General features: G+C 38.2%; 1 protein-coding gene across 8 annotated transcripts in view; it reads left to right on the top strand.

Annotated features, from left to right (window-relative positions):
- Positions 1-21,842, top strand: part of LOC138748873 (meiosis inhibitor protein 1) — a 187,836-nt gene that overhangs the window by 102,733 nt on the left and 63,261 nt on the right. For 7 of the 8 annotated variants that reach the window (XM_069909734.1, XM_069909738.1, XM_069909737.1 and 4 more), the window contains 4 exons: positions 1,138-1,249; positions 1,630-1,690; positions 12,333-12,427; positions 17,894-18,071. In XM_069909734.1, the coding sequence (XP_069765835.1) occupies positions 1,138-1,249; positions 1,630-1,690; positions 12,333-12,427; positions 17,894-18,071 (446 nt within the window). The remainder of the gene's footprint in view (positions 1-1,137; positions 1,250-1,629; positions 1,691-12,332; positions 12,428-17,893; positions 18,072-21,842) is intronic. The other variant, XM_069909736.1, reaches the window with a different exon arrangement.

Here is a 21,842-nt window from a genome sequence, read left to right as displayed (position 1 = left end):
GAGAGAATTCAATGAACTATTTGATCCTTAAGTTATCTTGACTGTTTCATCCAAGAGGCAGGGTACCTTTTGGATGAGATAGCAGCCTGCTTTCAGATAATAGCTATGGATTTTTGGAATTGATTGACTCAGGCAACTATGGAAACACAGGACAATGATGCAGGATCCTCAACGAGTGTCTTGTATAATAGAATATCAATACTAGTCATGGATAAAAATGTGAACCAAATTCAACTGGGTGGAGGGGGGGAAAAAAGGGATGTGATGGTGGGAAGGGATAAGAGATCTTGGGCAGCAAGGTTGGAGTAGCGGTTAGCCGAACGCCTTTACAGTGTAGAGATCGGGACCTGGGTCAAATTCCACTCCTTACAGAGTTTGTACATGCTCCCATGCCTGTGTGGGTTTTCCCTGGGGGCTCCAGTTTCCTCCTACCGTTTTAAATATACCGGGGCTGTAGGTTAATTGGGCGGCATGGGTAAGTAGCCAAAATGGCCTGTTACCATGCTGTATGTCTAAATGTAAATAAAATCTCGACTTCTGACTTCAAAGAGTTCTAATGAAAACTTATTGAACTTAAATTTTAATTGTCTTCATAGATACTGACTGCTCTGATGAATATTTTGAGCATCTTTTGTTTTTATTTCATTTTTCAACATCTGATTTGGTTTTGTTTTTCAACATTCTAATCTTCCCATGTCTACCCAACTTTTTATTCAATAATAAATTTAGGAATGAAGTAGAGGCGGCATGGTTGGCGTAGCAGTTAGTGCAATGCCTTTACAGTGCCAGCGATTGAAATCATGGTTCAAATCCCTGAAGGGAGTTTGTACATTCTTCCCTTGTCTGTGTGGGTTTTCCCCATGGACTTCTGTTTTCGCACACTGTTCAAAAATGGGGGTGTAGGTCAATCAGGTGCATTAGGACTGCTTGGGTAGCATGAGCTTGTGGGCCAAAATGGCCTATGACTGTACTGTATGTCTTAATTTTAAAATTTTAAATATAAATTTAATAGTGAAAGAGGCTGGCTTTTGGAATCCCGTAACAACACAACTTGTCTCGACTTGTACCAGCAATTACTTTGTTCTGTCCTATTCATAAACTTTTTTAAAATTTCCACATTTGTATTTTCTTCCACAGAAACATTATGAAAAGTATCCTAATGCCACAGTGATGGAAGTATTCTTTTCCATTCTCAGTGTTCAGTTCAGTATCCTGCCCAACACAGCCAATGTACTTTCAGTTAAACTAGGTATGACATTATGTTATTTGAATTTACAGTGCTGTTGTTTGGCTGTGCATCAATACCATTACATTCTGACAGTTTTAACCTGACCATGATAGTTCCCTTTATTTAAATTTAACCTTGCTTGCAGCACCAGTGAGCCGGGAACGAATCCAGTGCTGTCTGTAAGGAGTTTTTATGTTCTCCCCATGTCTGTGTTGGTTTCCTTGAGTGCTGCGGTTTCCTCCCACCCTTCAAAATGTACAGGGTTATAGGTTAATTGGGGTATTTATGTGTCATGGGCCTGTTACTGTGCTGTATATCTAAATTTAAAATTTAATTTAAAAATTTAAATATGAATTTAATTTACAAGCAACCACTCTTTTATTCAAATTATCTACTTACAGCTTCTTCATCTTTTATAAAATTTACAATGGAACTGAAAGTCAAATTCTGTGCAGGAGGCAGGTAATACAATCTTCATATTAACATATTTATGTTTAGCTGCTAAATTTAGTGATCATTTAATGATTGAATTTACTGTAGTTTTCATAGACTAAAATGCATATATTTTAATGCAATATAAGATAGATTAACTCAGGTCATGGCAGGTATATGAGACTTGGATATTATAGCTATTACAGAAACATGCTTGAGGGATTGGTATAATTGGCAGTTCACTGTTCTGGAGTACATATATCACAAGTTATTACGCAATACAGACGTGATGGAAAAACTCATCAGGTCATGCAGTGTCTCTATAGGATGCAAAGAGATATAACAACATTTTGGGCCTGATCTCTTTGTCAGAGTTTGAGCAAAAAAACAGGATGGTGCCTGAACAAAAAGATGGGGATGGTGGGGGGTGGGGGGCGGAAGAGAGGAGAGGAGAGGAGAGGGAGATGCACAGGCCAACAGGCAAGAATGGGAGGGCAGAAGAGAAAAAGCTAAAGTGATGGGGAGGGGCTAATTCTTTGAATGGAGAGGAAAGAGGGTGAGAAGCAGGAGGAAAGGAGACAGAGGGTCAGGGAAAGAGAGAGAGACAGGCGGCGTGTGTAACAGAAACTGGAGAAGCACTCTGCTATCAGGTTGGAGAATGCCCACTTGGAATATTAGGTGTTCCTCTAATTTGCAAGTAGCCTTGGATTGGCAGTCATGAAGCCATGGACAGATATGATGATGTAGGAATGGGGTGTGAATTAAAATAGTTGGCCACTGGGAGGGCCCCATTATTGAAGTGGACAGATGACCCCTGCCGATTCACAAGTAAAGAATTGCTTCATTAGGAAGGGCCCTATGGGGCCACAAATGATGATGAGAGAGGTAGGGTGGGAGCAAGTGGAGCACCTCCTGCTGTAGCCAGGGTAGTACATTGTAGGTGTTGGAAATTGTGGAGGCAGCTGGGATCAAGCGAATCCCTTGATGTGTGTAAACTATGTACGAGGTCACTTAAGAAGGAAATCGGGTGATGGAGGCTGAAACATTAGAGGCATTTAAGAGACTCCTAGACAGGCACATGGATGGAAGGAAAATAGAGGGTTATGGGTAGGAAAAGTTTGTACTTTTTTTTCAAGGAATATATGGGTTGATCTACAGAGGAGAATTAAGTCGGAGGTTAAGTATCCAAATGAGAAGGAAGGGGAAGGGTATAATTAAGTGGTCTGGAGGTAATGATAAGTCAATCAAATTTGTGAGTTTTAATGTAAATGGGTAAATAAAGAGAAAAAAGTCTTGGCACATCTAAAAACGATGCAAGCGGGCATAGTGTTTTTGCAGGAGACCCAACTTACAAGAGCATTTAAAGTTAAAGAGGGGGTGGGTGGGCCAAGTGGGGATGTCCTCTTTCAATTCCAGAGCTGGGGGGCGGTGGGGGGGAGCCTAACTTGATAGGGAAGAATGTTCCAATGATGGTCACTGACTCAGCGGGCAGATTGGTGATGATGCATTGTCAAATATATTCAGAAACCTGCTCACATGAATATTTATGCCCCGAATTTCAATGACAAAAAATTTATAAAGGACATATTCTTGAAAGTATCCAAAGGGTGTGAGAATATTTTGATTGGAAGGGACTTTAATTTTTGTCTGGATCCGGTCATGGACAAATCAGCAAAGAACATAACAAGGTTCCAGGGTGGCTAAGTCTACCCTGGCCTTTATGAAAGAGCTGAATCTCATACATGTCTGGAGAAGGCTGATTCCGAGAGAAAGGGAGGGATAGTGGAAACCGAGTACATAGCTCAGCTACTGTCGGTCTACTCACCCTTGACTTGCCTCGGTGTATAAATGGCTTCTGAATGTGTTACTGTTGGGAAATCAGAATGTTGTAGCTTTGTTAGAGCTCAGATAGAATTGAGATGAACTGCTCCTCTCCTATAGGACACATTGAAGGCTCATTTAAGGGGCCAGATAATTAGATATATCAAGAGCATCAAAAAGGGACACATGAAGGAGGTTAATGCTTTAGAACAGGAGATAGCTTAACTGTAAAAGAATTAACAGAATAAAAATACAGGAATCTGGTGAATAAAAAGCTCAAATATATTACAAACATGTAAAACAGAAAAGTTGATTTTAAGATCTAGACAGCAGTACTGTAAGCTGGGAAGAAGGCCCATAAAGTCTTGTCCTGGCAGGTGAGGGTGGAAGAGGCCTCAAGAGCAATCAATGCAATTCAAACAGGATCTCATATAAATCACAAGAAATAAACAAAATATTTGGATTGTTTCAAAAGGAATTATATAAATCTGAGTCAGGGGATTATTCTTCCAAAATAAATGATTTCTTGCTTTCATTGGAACTACCAAATTTAGATCAGGAAGAGCAAGAGGGACTGAGTGTCCCTTTTTTTAAAGAGGAGATTGCATGGACCCTGAGCTCTTTGCAGGCTGACAAATCACCAGGGGAGGATGGTTTCCCCACGAAATTTTATAAAGAGTTCAAAAATCTTTTAATCCCCCTCCTTATGAAGGTAGTGGATCAGGTGACAGAGATGCATACCGACCTAGAGTCTTTCTCAACAGCAATCATTACAGTGGTTCCAAAAAAAGACAGGGACTTATTGAATCCTGGTTCATAGAGACCTATTTCATTATTAATCACAGATTATAAAATTATTACAAAAGAAATAAACAAATCCAGACCAAGCTGGATTTGTAAAATGATGACAGTCACCAAACAACATAGCTAGATTCTTAATATAGTACACCTGGCACAGTCATGGGCGGATCCAGGAGTGGCTGTAGCTCTGGATCTGGAGAAGGCCTTTGACAGATTGGAGTGGGACTTTTTGTTCAAGGTAATGAAGAAATTTGGATTGGGACAAATATTTATTAATAGGGTGAGGACACGATAGTAAACCCCAAGCAAAAATTATTACAAATGGGCAGATGTCTCCAGTGTTTCCATTGAGTAGGTCCAGTAGGCAGGCCTATCCATCATCCCCAGCACTGTTCATATTGGCAATTGAGCCACTGGCAGAAGCCATTTGGTGGGATCTGGACATAAAGGGGTGCAGGGTGGGCAAGGTGGAACACAAACTCAACCTTTTCACTGATGATGTGTTAGCATATTTGACAGACCCTGGGGGAGGGGCAGGGGTTGTTGGCCAGGATGAGGACCACACTGGAGGATTATGAGTATGTCTCAGGATATAAGGTAAATTTGGACAAAAGAGAGATTATGCCTTTGATAAATGGGGATTATAGATAATATTAACAGAGAAGTCAATTTAAATGGCTGAAAGAAGGCATTAAATATCTGGGGATTTAGACAAAGATTTATGCAACATACAAACTTAATTATCTCCATTTGCTCTGGAAGATTGAGGAAGTTCTTGCCAGATGGAGGACTCTGCCCATAACACCGATGGGCAGAGTTAACTGTGTTAGAATGAAGGTGATGCCAAGGCTTCAATATCTTTTTCAATCGTTACCCATTTTTTTAAGATGTTCAACAAATGTGTCAGAGGTTCCTGTGAAACAGTAAAGTGGCTAGAATTTCCATGGAAAAGTGGACTTGGGACTATAATTTAGGGTGATTAAAATTACCTGATTTCAAAAAAATATATCACTGGGCTGCCCAGGCAAGGTTTATCACCCTACTCTTTGAAGGAGCTTCCCCCCTTTCCTGGGCACAAACTGGACTATATGCGGTAGGTGAAAATATAGCAGGAGAGTTTATATATAAATGGGACACTAAATTAATTTCAAAGAAATCAGATAGCCCCAAACTTGAGCATAAATTTCAGATATGGCAAAGAATAAATCAATGTATTTTATTAAAAATCCCTTTGACCTGGAATAACTTAATACCCTTGACTCTAGGTAATAAAATCCTGAACACCTGGTGCCAGAAAAGAATCAGGGGTATTGAGGATTGTTACAAGTGAAGGGATCTTATGTTATTCGAGCAGATGAGGAATAAATATGATTTGTCTAATAGAACATTCTTCTACTATCTGTAAATAAAATCTTTCTTGAGGGAAAAATTGGGACCATCTATGACCCTACCTAGATGTATTAACATGGAGATTCTAATTTAACGGGGGAATGTGTGTAAATTTATCTCTAAGGTGAATTACATATTCCAAATTGAGGGCCTGAATCCAGGCTTACACAGGTTTTTTAAAAAATTTTTTTTATTTTTCACACTGTGAACCATATCAACCAAAACCATTAAATGTTCAACATATACAATACAATAAAACCTTAAAACAATGTCTTCACACAACGAAAAATAAACAAGAAAAATGTGTCATCTACTTTTACACACTGGATCAAGTCATTTTGTCGTCTTATTATTTTAGGGGGTGGAGGACCAAGGCAAGCCCTCTCTGTTATGTTCCATGTGCGGTTCCCAAATTTGTTCAAATTTATTTTTTAAATTATGTTATTTTGTCCAATGGAATACATTTATTCATTTCCATGTACCATTGCTGTATTCTCAGGCTCTCTTCCGATTTCCAAGTTGACATTATACATAATTTTGTGACAGCTAAGGCTATCATGATAAATCTATTTCGCGCTTCATCCAGTATGAGGCCTAATTCTTTACTTCTTATATTACTTAGAAGAAAAATCTCTGGATTTTTGGTATGTTGTTTTTTGTGATTCTATTTAATATCTGATTTAGATCTTTCTAAAACTTTTTCACTTTCTCACATGCCCAAATTGCATGTACTGTTGTTCCCATTTCCTTCTTACAGTGAAAACATCTATCTGATAATGTTGGATCCCATTTTTTTAACTTTTGGGGCGTGATATATAACCTGTGTAACCAATTATACTGTATCATGCGTAACCTTGTATTTATTATATTCTTCATAGTTCCAGAACAAAACTTTTCCATGTTTCATTTTTTATCTTTATGTTTAAATCCTTTCCCCACTTTTGTTTGGGTTTATTTCATCATTTTCCTTCTCTTGCAGCTTAATGTACATGTTTGTTATAAATCTTTTAATTATCATTGTGTCTGTAATCACATATTCAAAGCTGCTTCCTTCTGGTAATCTCAGTCTGTTTCCCAATTTATCCTTTAAGTAAGCTTTCAGTTGATGATATGCAAACATTGTACCATGAGTTATTCCATATTTGTACTTCAATTGTTCAAATGTTAATAAATTATTTCCCAAAAAACAATTTTCTATGCTTTTAATTCCTTTTCTCTACCATTCTCTAAAGGAAAGGTTATCTATTGTAAAAGGGATTAGCTGATTTTGCTTCAATAATATTTTGGTATTTGGTCATTTGTTTTTTTTCCTTTCTAAGTGAATCTTCTTCCATATATTGTGTAAATTATGCAATACTGGTGAGCTTTTATATTGTACCAGCTTTTCATCCCACTTATAAAGTATATGTTCCGGTACCTTCTCCCCTATTTTATCTAGCTCTTTCTTAGTCCAATCTGGTTTTTCCCTTGTCTGATAAAAATCTGATAAATACCTTAATTGTGCTGCTCTATAATAATTTTTAAAGTTTGGTAATTGCAAACCACCTTGGTTGTACCTCTCTGTTAATTTATCTAACACTATCCTCGGTTTCTCCCCCCCACTTTCCACAAAAATTTCCTTATTATTCTTTTTAGTTCATTAAAGAATTTCTCTGTTAAGGGAATTGGTAACGATTGAAATAAGTATTGTACCCTCGAGAAGATATTCATTTTAATGCAATTTGCCCTCCCTATCAATGTTAGCAGTAATTCTTTCCAATGTTCTAAGTCTTCCTGCAATTTCTTTATTAGTGGCTGATAATTTAATTTGTACGTGGCTTAAATTATTATCTAACTTAATACCTAGGTATCGGATTGCTTGTGTTTGCCATTTAAATGGTGATTCTTTTTTAAATTCTGTATAATCCGCATTACTCATTGGCATCACTTCACTTTTATTTGCATTGATCTTGTACCCCGATATTTCTCCATACTCCTTCAATTTCTTATGTAGTTCTTTTATTGATATTTCTGGTTCTATTAAGTATACTATGATGTCATCTGCAAATAAACTGATTTTATACTCATTCTCCTTTATTTTTATCCCTTTTATTTTATTTTATGTTCTTATCAGTTCTGCCAATGGTTCTATTGCTAAAGTGAACAGTAAGGGAAATAATGGACATCTCTGCCTAGTTGACCTACTTAATTTAAATTGGTTCAATACATATCCATTTACTCTTACCTTCACCAATGGTCCATTATATAATGCTTTAATCCAATGAATATATTTTTATGGTAGATTGAACCTCTGTAATACTTTGAATAAATAATTCCATTCTACCCTGTCAAAAGCTTTTTCTGCGTCTAAAGCAACAGCCACTGTTGGTATCTTATTTCCTTGAACTGCATGAATTAAATTAATAAATTTACAGACATTATCCGCTGTTCGTCTTTTCTTTATAGATCCAGTTTGATCTTGTTTTACTATTTTTGGTACACAGTCGGCCAATCTGTTTGCTAATAATTTTGCTATTATCTTATAATCTGAATTAAGTAGAGATATTGGTCCTATATGATGCTGGTGTTAATGGATCCTTCCCCGTCTTTGGTATTACTGAATTATTGCTGTCTTACATGAATCTGGCAAGTTTTGAGTTTCTTCTATCTGGTTCATTACTTCCAGGAGAGGAGGAATTAATAACTCCTTAAATGTTTTTTAGAATTCTATTGGGAATCCATTCTCTCCAGGTGTTTTATTGTTCAGAAGTTTTTTTAATTTATCCTGTACTTCCTCTATTTCAAATGGTTTTTCCCTTTGTTCCTCTTCTTGCAATTTCGGCAGTTCAATTTTAGCTAAAAACTCTTCTATTTTATCATCTTTCCCCTCGTTCTCAGTTTGGTATAATTGTTCATAAAATTCCTTAAAGTTCTCATTAATCTCCATTGGATTATATGTAATTTGTTTATCCTTTTTCCTTGATGCCAATATAGTTCATTTAGCTTGTTCTGTTTTAAGTTGCCAGGCTAATACTTTGTGTGTTTTTTCTCCTAGTTCATAATACTTTTGCTTTATTTTAATTATGTTCTTCTCCACCTTATACATTTGTAATGTTTTGTGTTTTTTTTGTCTGCCAATTCTCTTTTTGTTATATCATCTCTTGTTGCTAGTTTCTTTTCTGTACTTACTCCCTTTCCAACTGTTCTATTTCCCAATTGTAGTCCTTTTTCATCTTAGTTACATAACTTATTATCTGCCATCTAGTGAAAGCTTTCATTGCATCCCATAATATAAATTTGTCTTTCACTGATTCCGTATTTATTTCAAAGTACATTTTAATTTGGCGTTCAGTGAACTCTTATAATTTCTGCCTTTTAAGTAGCATGGAGTTTAACCTCCATCTATATGTTCTTGGTGGGATGTCCTCCAGTTCTATTGCTAATAACAGGGGTGAATGATCAGATAGCAATCTAGCTTTATATTCAATTTTCTTAACTCTCCCTTGAATATGGGCCAACAACAAAAACCTATCAATCCTTGAATATGTTTTATGCCTACTCGAATAATATGAGTATTCCTTCTCTCTTGGGTGCTGCCTCCTCCGTATATCCATAAGTTTCATTTCCTGCATTGATTTAACCATACATTTGGCCACTTTATTCTTTTTGCTAGTCTTTTGTCCAGTTTTATCCAACATTGGATCCAAATTAAAGTTAAAATCCCCTCCTATCAATATATTCCCTGTATATCTACAATCTTCAAAAAATATCTTGCATAAACTTTATTAGGTGCATATATATTGAGCAAATTCCAAAATTCTGAATATATCTGACATTTTATCATTACATACCTCCCTGCTGGATCTATTATTTCCTCCTCTATTTTGATTGGTGCATTTTTATTAATTAATATAGCTACACATCTAGCTTTTGAATTATATGATGCTGCTGCTACGTGCCCTACCCAGTCTCTCTTTAATTTATTATGTTCCACTTCAATTAGATGCATTTCCTGCACAAATGCTATGTCTATTTTTTCTCTTTTTAGTAAATTTAATAGCCTCTTCCATTTAATTTGGTTATGTATTCCATTAATATTTATAGTCATATTATTCAACATAGCCATCTCGATTCTTGTTTACACCTCATTTCCGCTTCCTCACCACCACCATCTCCATTTTCCCCATTGTCATCTCTCAGTTTTCCCTTTTTAAACTCAATGTATGACAACACATTTAAAACATAAAATACTTCAACACTCCCACATCCAATATTCCCTTAGCCCCAAATGTTCCCCCCACCTCTGAGTTGCCCCTTATCCCTTGCTGGGCAACTATAACTCCCCTCTCCATTTGGATTGCGAACCCGCTCACAAGCGTCAACTGATTTTGCAGTGACGGTTATTTTCTCCCACCCAACCCCCCCAGAAAAGACTTTTTTTTACACATATAACAAAGTTCACCCTCTTTTTTTCCCCTTACCTCATTTCTTCCCTTCTCTTCCCCTTCTTTAGCTCTTACATATACATTATTTTTACATCTTTAAATATATTTTATCGCCGTTCTTCATTCTTGTTGCAACTTTTCATCTCTCCTTCTGTCCTGCAGGCATTCTGCAAATTCTCGTGCTTCCTCCGGATCCAAGAACAGTCTGTTTTGCTCCCCAGGGATAAATATCTTAAGCACAGCTGGATGTCTTAACATAAATTTATAACCTTTTTTCCATAGGATCAATTTTGCTGCATTAAACTCCTTCCTCTTCTTTAAGAGTTCAAAACTTATGTCTGGGTAAAAAAATATTTTTTGACCCTTGTATTCCAATGGTTTATTGTCTTCTCTAATTTTATTCCTTGCTTGTTGCAGTATATTTTCTCTTGTATATCTCAAAAATTTTGCTAAACGGATCTTGGTTTTTGATGTGTCTCTGGTTTCGGAGCTAATATTCTGTGTGCCCTTTCTATTTCCATTCCTTCCTGTATTTCTGTCATTCCCAAGACCTTTGAGATCCATCCTTTTATAAATTCCTTCATATATGTGCCTTCTTCATCTTCCTTTAGGCCCACTATCTTTATGCCTACTATAATTTTCCAACATATCAATTTTCTGAGCTAACAACTCTTGTGTCTCTAACATTTTTGTCACTTTCTTCCAATTTTCTTCTTAAGTCATTCACTTCCATTTTTACAGCCATTTCTCATTCTTCCACATTTTCTAATCTTTTCCCTATTTCTGTCATGACCAGCTTTAATTTATTCACTTTATCTTCTGTACTTTTCATTTTTCTTTTCATTTCACTAAATTCTAATGTCAACCATTCTTTTAATGCTCTCATTTGTTCTTGGAAAAAAAAACTTTATATTCTGTCCATCTGTTTTACCTTCTATTTCTCTGTACAGATCTTGATCTTCTTCTTCCTCTTCTTCTGTGTCTGTACTTGTGTTTGTGTCTTCTTCTCTTCCTTGTATCTGTGTCTCTTCTGACTTTCCTGATGAGTTGTTTGTCTCACTTTGCTGGGCTTCTTGCTGTTGGTCCTCTTCTTCTGGGCTTCTCATCTGTTGTGCCTCCTGCTGCTGCTCTTCTTTGCTTTCACTCCCTTTCCTGTCACTTTCCTTTTCTTCCAGCTGAGAGCCCTGGTGTCAGGCATCCCTCAGCTAGTCGCGTTGTGTTTGCCTGCTCCTCTGCTGAGCCCCCCTCCTGTTGATGTTCTTCTTCTTAGTGAATGCACTGCACACTTTTGTTTGGCTCAGAGAGCCATTTTTGCAGTCCAGCGGTCAGGGGGTTGTGACTCTGCGGGGCCGTCACCAACCTCGGAGAATGGGCTCTCTTCTCCACAACGGCTCCCTGTTTCTTCGTGTAGGTAAGGCCTTCTCCTTTCTCTCCTGGCGTCTTTTCTTTTTTTCCTGTTGTTTTTATTTTTTCCTTCTTGGGTGCCATTTTCTTTCTTTTCTCTACAACTTTATCTTTTATTTGTTATATTTTGTATTTCTTGAACTTTGTATTTTCTTCACTTTATTTCTTCTTTTCTGGAGAGGGCTGGTATTCCCCTACCGGCCACTACTCCATCACGTGACTCCTCCAGGCTTACACAGGTTGAGGGAGAGATGGGAGTCGGACTAGGACACAACAATCAATGAAGAGTGTGGCAAGATCTGTGTCTGGTCAGCATGACTGGAGTCATCAATGTCAGATACAGGTTCTTGCACCAGTTGTACCTCCTACCACAAAAAATTAAAGCCAGAAATTTTGGAAATGTGCTTTAGGTGTGGCATGGAAATTGGAACCTTTGTCCACTCCACCTGACTATATACAAGGGGGAGATCCTTCGGGAAGATCTAGGGGGCATCCTGAAAAAAATTACAAAAGTGGATTTTCCACAGAATATGGAGATATTGGGGACATGAGTTTTAGACTGTCCAAATACCAAATTCAGTTCGTGAAGGTCACCCTGTCTTTAGCCAGGAAGTCTATAGCGGTTACGTGGACGTCCTACTCCCAATTAAATACTGCAGGATGGAATATGAAAATGCAGAATTGCATCCCTTAGAGAAAATTACGTACAGTTTAAGGAGGAAATATGACACATTTGTTAGAGTGTGGCAATCCTATTGGCATGCAGAGTTGACTAGTTCGTCTATGGATGTGGTGAGACCTGCTAAGTTTTTTTTTATGTTCCGTTTCGTTAGAAATCCGAAACTGAATCAGGTCTCCTCAGAATTCCTCTGTGCAATGTGTCAAATCCTGTTTTCAGCTACTGAAGATGTTTTGAATTGTCAGCACGGTAAGGATGCTTTTTTTTATTCTATCCCCTTCCAATATTTCTTTTAGGCTGCAGGAGAGAATACAATATTCTGATCTGCAGAATTTTCTACGTCAAAGGTGGTGCTGCTCTGTGATCAACCAACAGGCTATCTACAGTAGGTCCTGGAATCTGAAGCTAAGCATGATCTGCTGGAGGAACTTAGTGGGTCAAGTAGCATCATTGGGAGGAAAAGAATGCTTGATATTTCAAGCCTTGATCAAGACTTCATAAAGACTTAATAAAGAGTTTAGCTTGAAATGTTAGCCATTTCTTTTTCTTCCACTGATGCTGCTTGACCCACTGAGTTCCCCCAGCAGATAGTATGTATGATGCAGTCAAGCGAGTTAAACTACATCACCATTTCTGTTCTCTAGATCCATCCATAAATGACTGAATATCTAGTAAATGAATTGCTAAAATCTCTCATGGTCTCTCATGGCTATAGAGTCTCATTTCACAAAAACAGTGTGGTTGCAGCATAGGGGGCTATTTGGCCAACTCAGCACAATAATTAAACTTGTCCCACTCTCTTGCCCTCCTTCTCATGGCCCATCATATTATTTCTTTTCAGGCACTTGTCCAACTTTATTTTTCTATTGTACCTCTATTTTGAGGGATTTACCAGTAATCCCTGAACCAGTGATAAAGGTGCTGGCCTTGCATGTTCTCTCTATGACTGCAGCAGTTCCAGTTTGCTCTCACTATCCAAGGGTATGCCAGTAGGGATTGGTTGCTCTAAATAAATGACAAAAAAAAAATCAAAAGAGGTAATGAAGGATATATTTTAAATTTAGACATACAGCAGGGTAACAGGCCATTTTGGCACACAAGTCCATGCCACCCGATTTTTATACCCAATTACGTTTCAAACATTGGGAGGAAGCCAGAGCCCCCGGGGAAAACCCACGCAGACACGGGGAGAACATACAAACTCCTTACAGACAGCGGCAGATTTGAACCCTGGACCCAATCGCTGGAGCTGTAAAAGTGTTGCACTAACCTCTATGCCAACTGTGCTGCCCCAAATATGATGAGGAATAAATTGCAGGGCCACAAGAAGTAAGGATAATGTTAGCCAGCAAGCAGCTGATGCACGAAATTGTTGCCTTCTGTGGCATAATAAGTATATCATGGCAGCAAGTCACCAAAAGGATAATTTAAGACCAGCAAAAGAAAGGATAAGCAATTTGTTAAAATTATTAACATATGACATGAATATGAAATTGTGAGTCGATATTTCCTTCCTTCCTTGTCTAAATTGATCCTGAATGATATGTTCATTTTCTTTGTTGTGAAAATATTGTGTCACAGAAGTAGCCAGAAATATCTGTAAATTGCCCTTCGTGTAAGTGAACAACAAGGGAATTCAGTAAATAGTTAATAAGAATGTGAAGAAAGGATAGGTTACAAGATGTGGGAGGAATGGTACTAATGGAAGTGTTCAAAGAATCAGCATAGACTTGATGGGCTAAATTGCCTCCTTTTTGTTGTAAGAAGATATGAAAATGCAGAGCACTTCTCATCCAAACCTCGTAGCATGGGAAGAGATGTTTCCAGAACTGAGAAGGATGCCAATAGACTATTAAAATGCAGAAAGCCTGTTGGAATAGATGGATAGATGGCAGATTTAATTTAATGTGAAGAAATTAAAATAATGCATTTCTTTTTTTTTAAAGAGCTATGCGTTATTTGCAAAGACAGCAATTTCTGCCCATCCCTAATTGCTCTTGGCAAAATGGTAGTGAACACTGGTTGGAACCATTGTTTGCTTTTTATTAAAGGTACTCCCACAATGCATTTGGTTAGGTGATTCAAAAATTTCAACCCAATGCCGGTGAAGTAAAATATTTTAAAGAGATATACAAGAAATTGTGGATGCGAGAATCCAGAGCTACATACAGTCTGCTGGAGGAACTCAGCAGGCCAAGCAGTGTCACTGGGAGAAAAAGAATGGTTGACATTGTGGGCCAGAACATTTCATTAGGACTGAAATTGAAGAGGAGAGATCATTTGTATAATGAGGACAGGGTGGGAAGAGTAGGAATAGGACCAGAGGAGGATTGGCAAACCAGGGAAGGTCGATGGACAGGGGCATTTGACAGGCAGATGCCAGGTAAAGGGAAAGAGAAGCAAGAAAACCAAAGCAGTAAGGTGGAGGAAGGAAGTCATACATGTGGACTGGGTGATAGGTAGGGACAAAGACTACCAGTGCTGCAATCTGAAGAGAAGACAAGGTCTCAATCTTGGTATTATGAGAGAACCAATGGAACCAGAGATTGGAGCTGGGATGGGGGGCGGGGGGTGGTGAGGTGTGGAGAGGCAGAGAGGAAGAATCCAAAGAAGAAAATGGTGGTGGAAGAGGAAGGAACCAAAGAGGGAGTGGATTGAGAATTCTGGATGGGTTGGGTAAGAAAGAAGAAAAAAATGAAGAGGGGAAGGGAAAGGAGGAAGCAAGGAAGAAGAAAGGGAACAAGTTATATAAAATTGGAAAATTCATTGTTCAGAATACTGTGGTGCATGAATACCCCTCCTCAACCTGTATTTTGAATGCAACATCCGAGAAATGAGATGTCAGATCCCAACCTGGTACTTATGCACAATAATGCAGGACCTCAGCAGTTCATGCACTGATTTATGAAATTCCAGTCACAGACATATACAATGCTAGAATAGGCCCTTCAGCCCAATGACTCCACGCTAATCAAGCACCCAGTTTTACACTAATCCATTTTATTATCCCTGCATTGCTTTGACTTCCTTAACCCTCACCCTTCACAGATTCTACCACACTTGTATGCTGGTCAGAGTGCAATGGACCATTAACCTACCAACCTGCACATTTTCACCCAGCATCTGGTGAAAACCAACGCAGGCATAAGGAGAAAATGCAAATTTCACACAAACAGCACCAGAGGGCGGTTGAATCCAGGTCACTGAGGCAATATATCTACAAATCACTTCCAATTATTTTGTTGGTATGTGGAAAAATGTAATTGCTACTCAATAAAGTAAAGATGAAATTTTTATGAACCAGTGACAAGGAATCAGAATTCATGTAGAGGATGTTATTTTAGGCCCCAATTTCTTTATCATTTAAATTGATCTTGAGTTACTGGTATATAGCTTTTCCCTGTGTATTTGCCATGTCATACTTGCCCTAATGTTTGATTCTCAATATAATTTAAATTTTAAAAAGAATGATTTATAAATTGACCCCTGTAGTGGCCCGTGGCCCACTCCGTGGGCTGACACAGGAAATTTCAGTTGAACATGGCAATCGAGCAAGCAACACACAGGATGGGAGACCTGCTCCCATAGGCTGTAATAATAGCAGCCAAATCAACCAATCACCGTCAGCAAACTGCAGGGGGTCAAATCCACGCCCCGGTGCCTATAAAAGGCACAATAAGCTCAGTGTCGACTACATTCCCTTTGTGTGAGAGTCTTGTTATAATGTCGAGCTATAACTGTAGCGGCCCACTACACCTCATATAACAATAAGTATACTTACCTGATGTATATACTACAGATGTGCAACAGTTTGAGGTTAAATTACCATTTTTTCTATATTCCTATAACCATTTATCCTTGTATATTCTTCTACATAAACAATCTGTTCTTTAATATTGTACTGTAGCGGCAGCTACACTGCTACTGAAAGAACACACAACCAGACGGGTTGAGCTCAGTGAGCAGAACTGATTTATTGCAGGCTGCTGGGCTGGACATACTCCCAGCCCGGATCTGACTGAGAACTGCACTGGGGGGCGCTGACATCACCTGGGCATCACGTGGTCCCCCAGCGTGGGCTTCTGAGCCCTGTGCTAAGAAGAAGGGTGAAACCCCAGGCGACACAATTTGGGCTGGTTGCCCCGCCGTCTGGATTACAAGCGGGGCTGGTTCGCCTGCCTAGTGGTGTGCCGCCACAGTATATCCTTATGTTATTGTTACACTTCAAAGGCAGATTGAATTGAAATTAATTTGTTTCATTTAATTGTCCCTGTCATCACAAAAAAAATTATTTACATCTATAATCTCACATGTTAACAAGCGACAACAGATATATTTAATCGTAATTGTACTGATTTCACTAACCTTGCTTTTTTCCGTTGGTGCCACTTTACCTCTTTGATCTCTAATCTTTGGTCTGTGGCGGCTCACCATAAGGCAGGCGAACCGGCCCTGCTTGTAAGCCATGCGGCGGGGCAGCCGGCCAAAATGGCGCCGTCGGGGGTTTCCCTTCCTTCCATCTCAGGGCTCAGAAACCCGCGCTTCAATCATGTGACGCCCAGATGACATCAGCACCCTCCAGCGCCATTCTCAGCTAGGAGTATAAGTGCAGCCCAGCAGCCTGCAATAAACCAGTCTGCTCACTGAGCTCAACCTGTCTGTTTGCGTGTGTTAATGCAGGAGCAATATAGCCGCTGATACAGGACTAACATATATAGCTCATCTTCCTCTCTTCCACTGTATTGGCATTCTAGAATGAGACCTAGGATCAAATTAAATTCAAATTAAATTTAACTGTGCAGTGATGATAGCCCAATTTTGCACCCTCCCTTGTTTTTTGGTGTACATTCATTCACCTAAAGTCTTGAAATATTTAATTTGGAAAAAATCCTTGGTATGCACATTTTCTTGCAACAAGGGAGCCATTTAGCCTATCAAGTCTATACTAGTTCTCAGATCAATTTCATTAATCCTATACCTCCACATTTCCTTGTAGTCTATTCTTTCTCATGTGCTCATCAAATTCCCCATGATTAATTTCCCATTTTTAAAATCGGGGTAATTTACAGTAGCCATTAACCTACCAGCATGTGGTCAGGATATGGGAAGAAACCATAGATCCCAGGGGAATCCCAAAAAATCACAAGGAGAAGGTGCAAATTTACACAGACCATACCAGACATTAGGATCAAGCTCTGGTTGCTGGAGCTATGAGGTAGCAGTCTTTTTTGCTGCAATTATATTTTAGCTCATCTTTGTTAAATTGGTTATAGTATATGTTATAAATAGTAGGAGTATTTGGGGAAGTAAATACAGAGACTAAAAAGTTACTATTTCTTTTCTACTTATCTCCTGAAGTCACCCCCTCATACTGAACTATGTCTTCACAGATAACAACCCATGAATGCCTCAAGCATAACCATTATTTATATTTTAACCAACTGCATATCAACATTTACAGGCTACACTGCCCATTTCTGTTCTTTTCTTATCCAATTTCCAATTCTAAAATAATCAAAAGGAGCAGTCCTGGGCAAGTAATTTTGTTCCTTTGCTCAGATGCCTTTCTATAAATGCAGCTGCCAAACTACTGCTCTTACTTGTTGAATTACCTTATTTAATCCACTGCTTCATTTTTGGGGTAATTCAGTATCATGCTATTAAATGAAATAAGATTAAAATGTAATTATCTGTGATCCTTTTTTTTGGTCCTAGATTTGGATGATGTTTCATCACTCTTTGCAAAGTGTATTCCACATTTGAACTATACATTTTTAGATACCATATCTGTGCTCTCAGAAAATTTAGACACAAATGGAATGGACAAAGATATCCAGAACCGCCAACATTGTCTGTTGTTGTTATTGTATCTGGACCATATATACGATAACAGGTAACAACTTAATTAGAATGATTATTTATCTTTTTTGCTGAAAAATGCACGTGTGAGCAGAGTACAAACCATTAATCAAAGTAATTGTCTGCTTTATAGCACCTCTTTTCAGCAGTATTTAATTCTAACTATAGGAAAATTGGCATGTGCACAATGTTGATAATAATGGCGCACTTAAATCAAGCTTGATCCAGTGTGTGAGTATTCCATCTTTTCATGACTTTCTTCTGAACTTATGAGCATAGTAATTAGGAGAGGAGAATGCCATTTGGACTCGTCTGCTTTCCCACAATATGATTATGGCTGATTGTAACCTCAACTTTGTATTCCTGCCTTTCTCTGGTAACTAGTTATCCCTTTGCTTAACAAGAATCTATCAACCTCTCCATTAAAAATATTCTTAATTCCAAGCGTCCACTCCCCTTTGAGGAAGAAAATTCCAAAGACTGATGAACCCTGAGCATGTGGACAAAACATATTGTGGATATTGCAGAGATAAGAAGACCAAAACTGGCAATGCAACATTCCAGGACATGGGATCTTTAAGCATGGCAAAAGAGGATATAAAAGAGATGGGAGCTTTTCAGTATTAATTCATGTCTATTACTGCAGCAAAGTAGAAAGATATCCCAGAAGACATGTCAAATGAGGCCGTGAGGTCTATCGTAGAGACAAATGGGGAACAATCACTTTGTGGGGTGGGGGGGTGGTTATTAACGGTAGAGCAGTTTTGTTGGCAAATCACAGCGGTGGAAGAATAATGTTATACTAATGGATTTAACTTCTCAAATATTAAGTTGAAATGTTTAGATGAGGTGAAATTTTCTTTAATGTGCGTGTAGAAGAGTTTTTTTGCCCATTATGTAAATAATTACACTGGTAAAAAATATTGTTAGATAAATAGTAGTCTGGGAGGGTTTGTATGAGCAGTTCATCAGTCGTTTAGCAGTATCACTGCCCATGGGAAGAGGCTGCCTCTCAGCCTGGTGGTTCCTGATGGAAGTAGCTGAAAGATGCAGCAAGCAGGATAGGGGTCCATAATCATTTTGTGAGCCCTCTTCAGACAATTTGATGGAGGTGGAGGAAGGATTGACACTGAAATTGCGCCCCTCCCTCTCCTGTAAAAACTTATTTACACATTTTGTTTAAACAAAACTTACGGCGGTAGTTGGCGGCATGCGGGATCAATGGCCATCTTTGCTACCCATAATTCCTCGTGCAGCTGGAACCACTCAGCATTTCCCTGGCACTGACACTGGCAGACCAGTTCCGGCTGCGTGAGGCGTATGGGTAACCAAAATTGCCATGAGCTGTCACCGCAAGTTGCCAGGGATAGGCTGTGTTAATAACCCTAATTAAATTTAATTTATGAATTCACCAATCCAATGCTCAACAGCAACCATGCTACACTGATGCAGCCAATCAGGATGCTCTCAATAGAGCTCCTGTAGAATGTTGACAGGATGGTGGCCGGTAGACTTGCTCGCCTCGGTCTTCTCAGAAAGTGCAGTCACTTTTGCACCTTACTGACAATTGAGATATGTGTCCAGGATTCTTAAGTGTACACCAAGGGACTTGGTGCTCTCTGATCCCTCCATTGCCAAGCTATTAAGGGTGGTCGTTCCTGTCCTTCTGAAGTCCACAATCATCTTCTCCGTCTTGTTCACGTTTAGACTCAGGTTGTTATTGTTGCACTATTCCATGAGATTTTCTGCCTCTTCTCTGTGGTGTGACACATTGTTGTAGTATAGAGAAGAGATGGAAAATAATATAATGTAATAAAATCAATATAATTTTATAAACATTAGTTAATTTTCTTGGTCTCCTTGATTCCAAAGAAAGCATCTGTTTAGGTGGTTTTCCCATAACTATAATTCTCCAGCCTTGGCTATGTTCTCATAATTATTTTCTGCACCTTCTTCAATAACAGTATGTTTTTTCTGTAGTTTCTTTGTAGTTACTGGAAGTCAAAAATAAAAGCTGGAAATAGAAGGTTATAGTTAATGTTTCAAATCTATTACAGTTACATCCAGTAGTTTCAATATTTCTTTGCAGTAATTTTATAAAGACCATCTTGAGAGCAATCAGGAAGTACAGCAAATACTGACGTCCTCTAATTGAATATAAAAAGAGTGGTTGATTTGATATATGTGGTGAAGACCATGTAGTGATTTGAAAAGGATAAGAATGTTAAAATTGAGGCATTGCTTAACCAGGGACCAAGACATTCAGATTTCTTGTCAGAGTACATACATGACATTACATACAACCCTGAGATTCTTTTTCCTGCAGGTTAGGGAGAATTACTTCTATTGGTAATGCGAAAAACTGTACACGTAAACAAACAAAGAAATGTAAACAAACTGACTGTGCCATACTGAGAGAAAAAAATCAATAAAGTGCTAATGTAAGAGATCTTAAATGAGTTCCTAATTGAGTTTATTGTTGAGGAGTCTGATGGTGGAAGGGTAGCAATTGTTCCTGAACCTGGTGAACCTGGTGAACCTGGAGGGTTGCATTAAAGGGGGTTGGTTGATGTAGGACAGTAGTTCTCAACCTTTTTCTTTCTACTCGCATAGCATCTTAAGATGCCATAGGTACAATATGGTTAGATTTAGGATGTGAATAACAAAATTTTAGATGACCAACTTTATGAAGATAGACTGAAGAAGGCCAGGAGTGCATGGAGATAACAAAATGAATATTGAGGTGGATAAACTTGGTGATATTGCAGATCTAGATGGCTATGAAGCAGTCAAAGTGAAGTAACGTTGGTTGTGAATAATCAGATTTCATTTCAGATACTTGACAAGGAAAGTTTTTACCTTTGATAAGCAAACTGGACATGTAATAATGAATTGGAAGCTTTTTTGTCATTTGTTGCCTCAATAACATAAAAGTTGTGCTTGGGGCTGAAATATAATTTAACAAGGTTTCCCGTGTACCAAGGAAGAACTAGATATTGCAATGTCAAAAATAAGAATAAAAACTGGAAATAACAGGTTATTTGTGGGACTTAGAAGAAAATATGGGCTTTGATATCTTTTCCATTCTTCTTCCCAAATACTTGTTTTCAACATCTGATTACTTCCCATTTTTTCATGTTTCCATCATTACCTTCCATTTTGTTCCCACCAACTATTTACCTAGGAAATTCATTATAGAGGTAAGAAGTTTGCAAAAGTCATACTGGGAAGCAAAACACAAATCAACATGATTGAATTACTTTCAATGAGTCCATAGAATTTTTATTTAGGGCTTATTGTGACCAGAGGAATATCGTGTTTTTAGTGCACATTTAGTACTTCAGATTTCCCAAGTCAAGATTTATACTTGATACATTTTGTACGTTTATAGCAATTGTAAAAGAAGACAGTTAATCAATTTGCATTTGGCAATATGATAACCAAACAAAATGAATACTGTGTAACAAACAATTATAATATATTCAGAAAGCCAATTATTAGCATAAAAGATGCTGCAAAAAGTAAATGAAGGCAATATTTTAATGTGAGCTAAGAGTCCCAAAGCTGGCACTGGCCTGAAATTGGAGTTAGCTAGAAATCAAGAGAGAATAACAGGATAGCAAAATTGTCCAAGATTCCTGTTAATTGAAGAGAAACAAGAAGGTTCTGTGCTGACATCTCAATGAATGGAAAAAGGTGCAAGAAAATTAGGAGAATGTCTGGCCAGACTTGAAATGTAGTAGTGAGCAAAATAAGCAGCGACAAGGCATTCTCACGAGACCTGGTCTTGGTGTCCGCCACATTG

This window comes from Narcine bancroftii, chromosome 13 (genome assembly GCF_036971445.1).
Source record: "Narcine bancroftii isolate sNarBan1 chromosome 13, sNarBan1.hap1, whole genome shotgun sequence".
Lineage (NCBI taxonomy): Eukaryota > Metazoa > Chordata > Chondrichthyes > Torpediniformes > Narcinidae > Narcine > Narcine bancroftii.
Note: the sequence above shows the minus strand (reverse complement) of the source record. Positions and strands in the feature narration are given on the sequence as shown.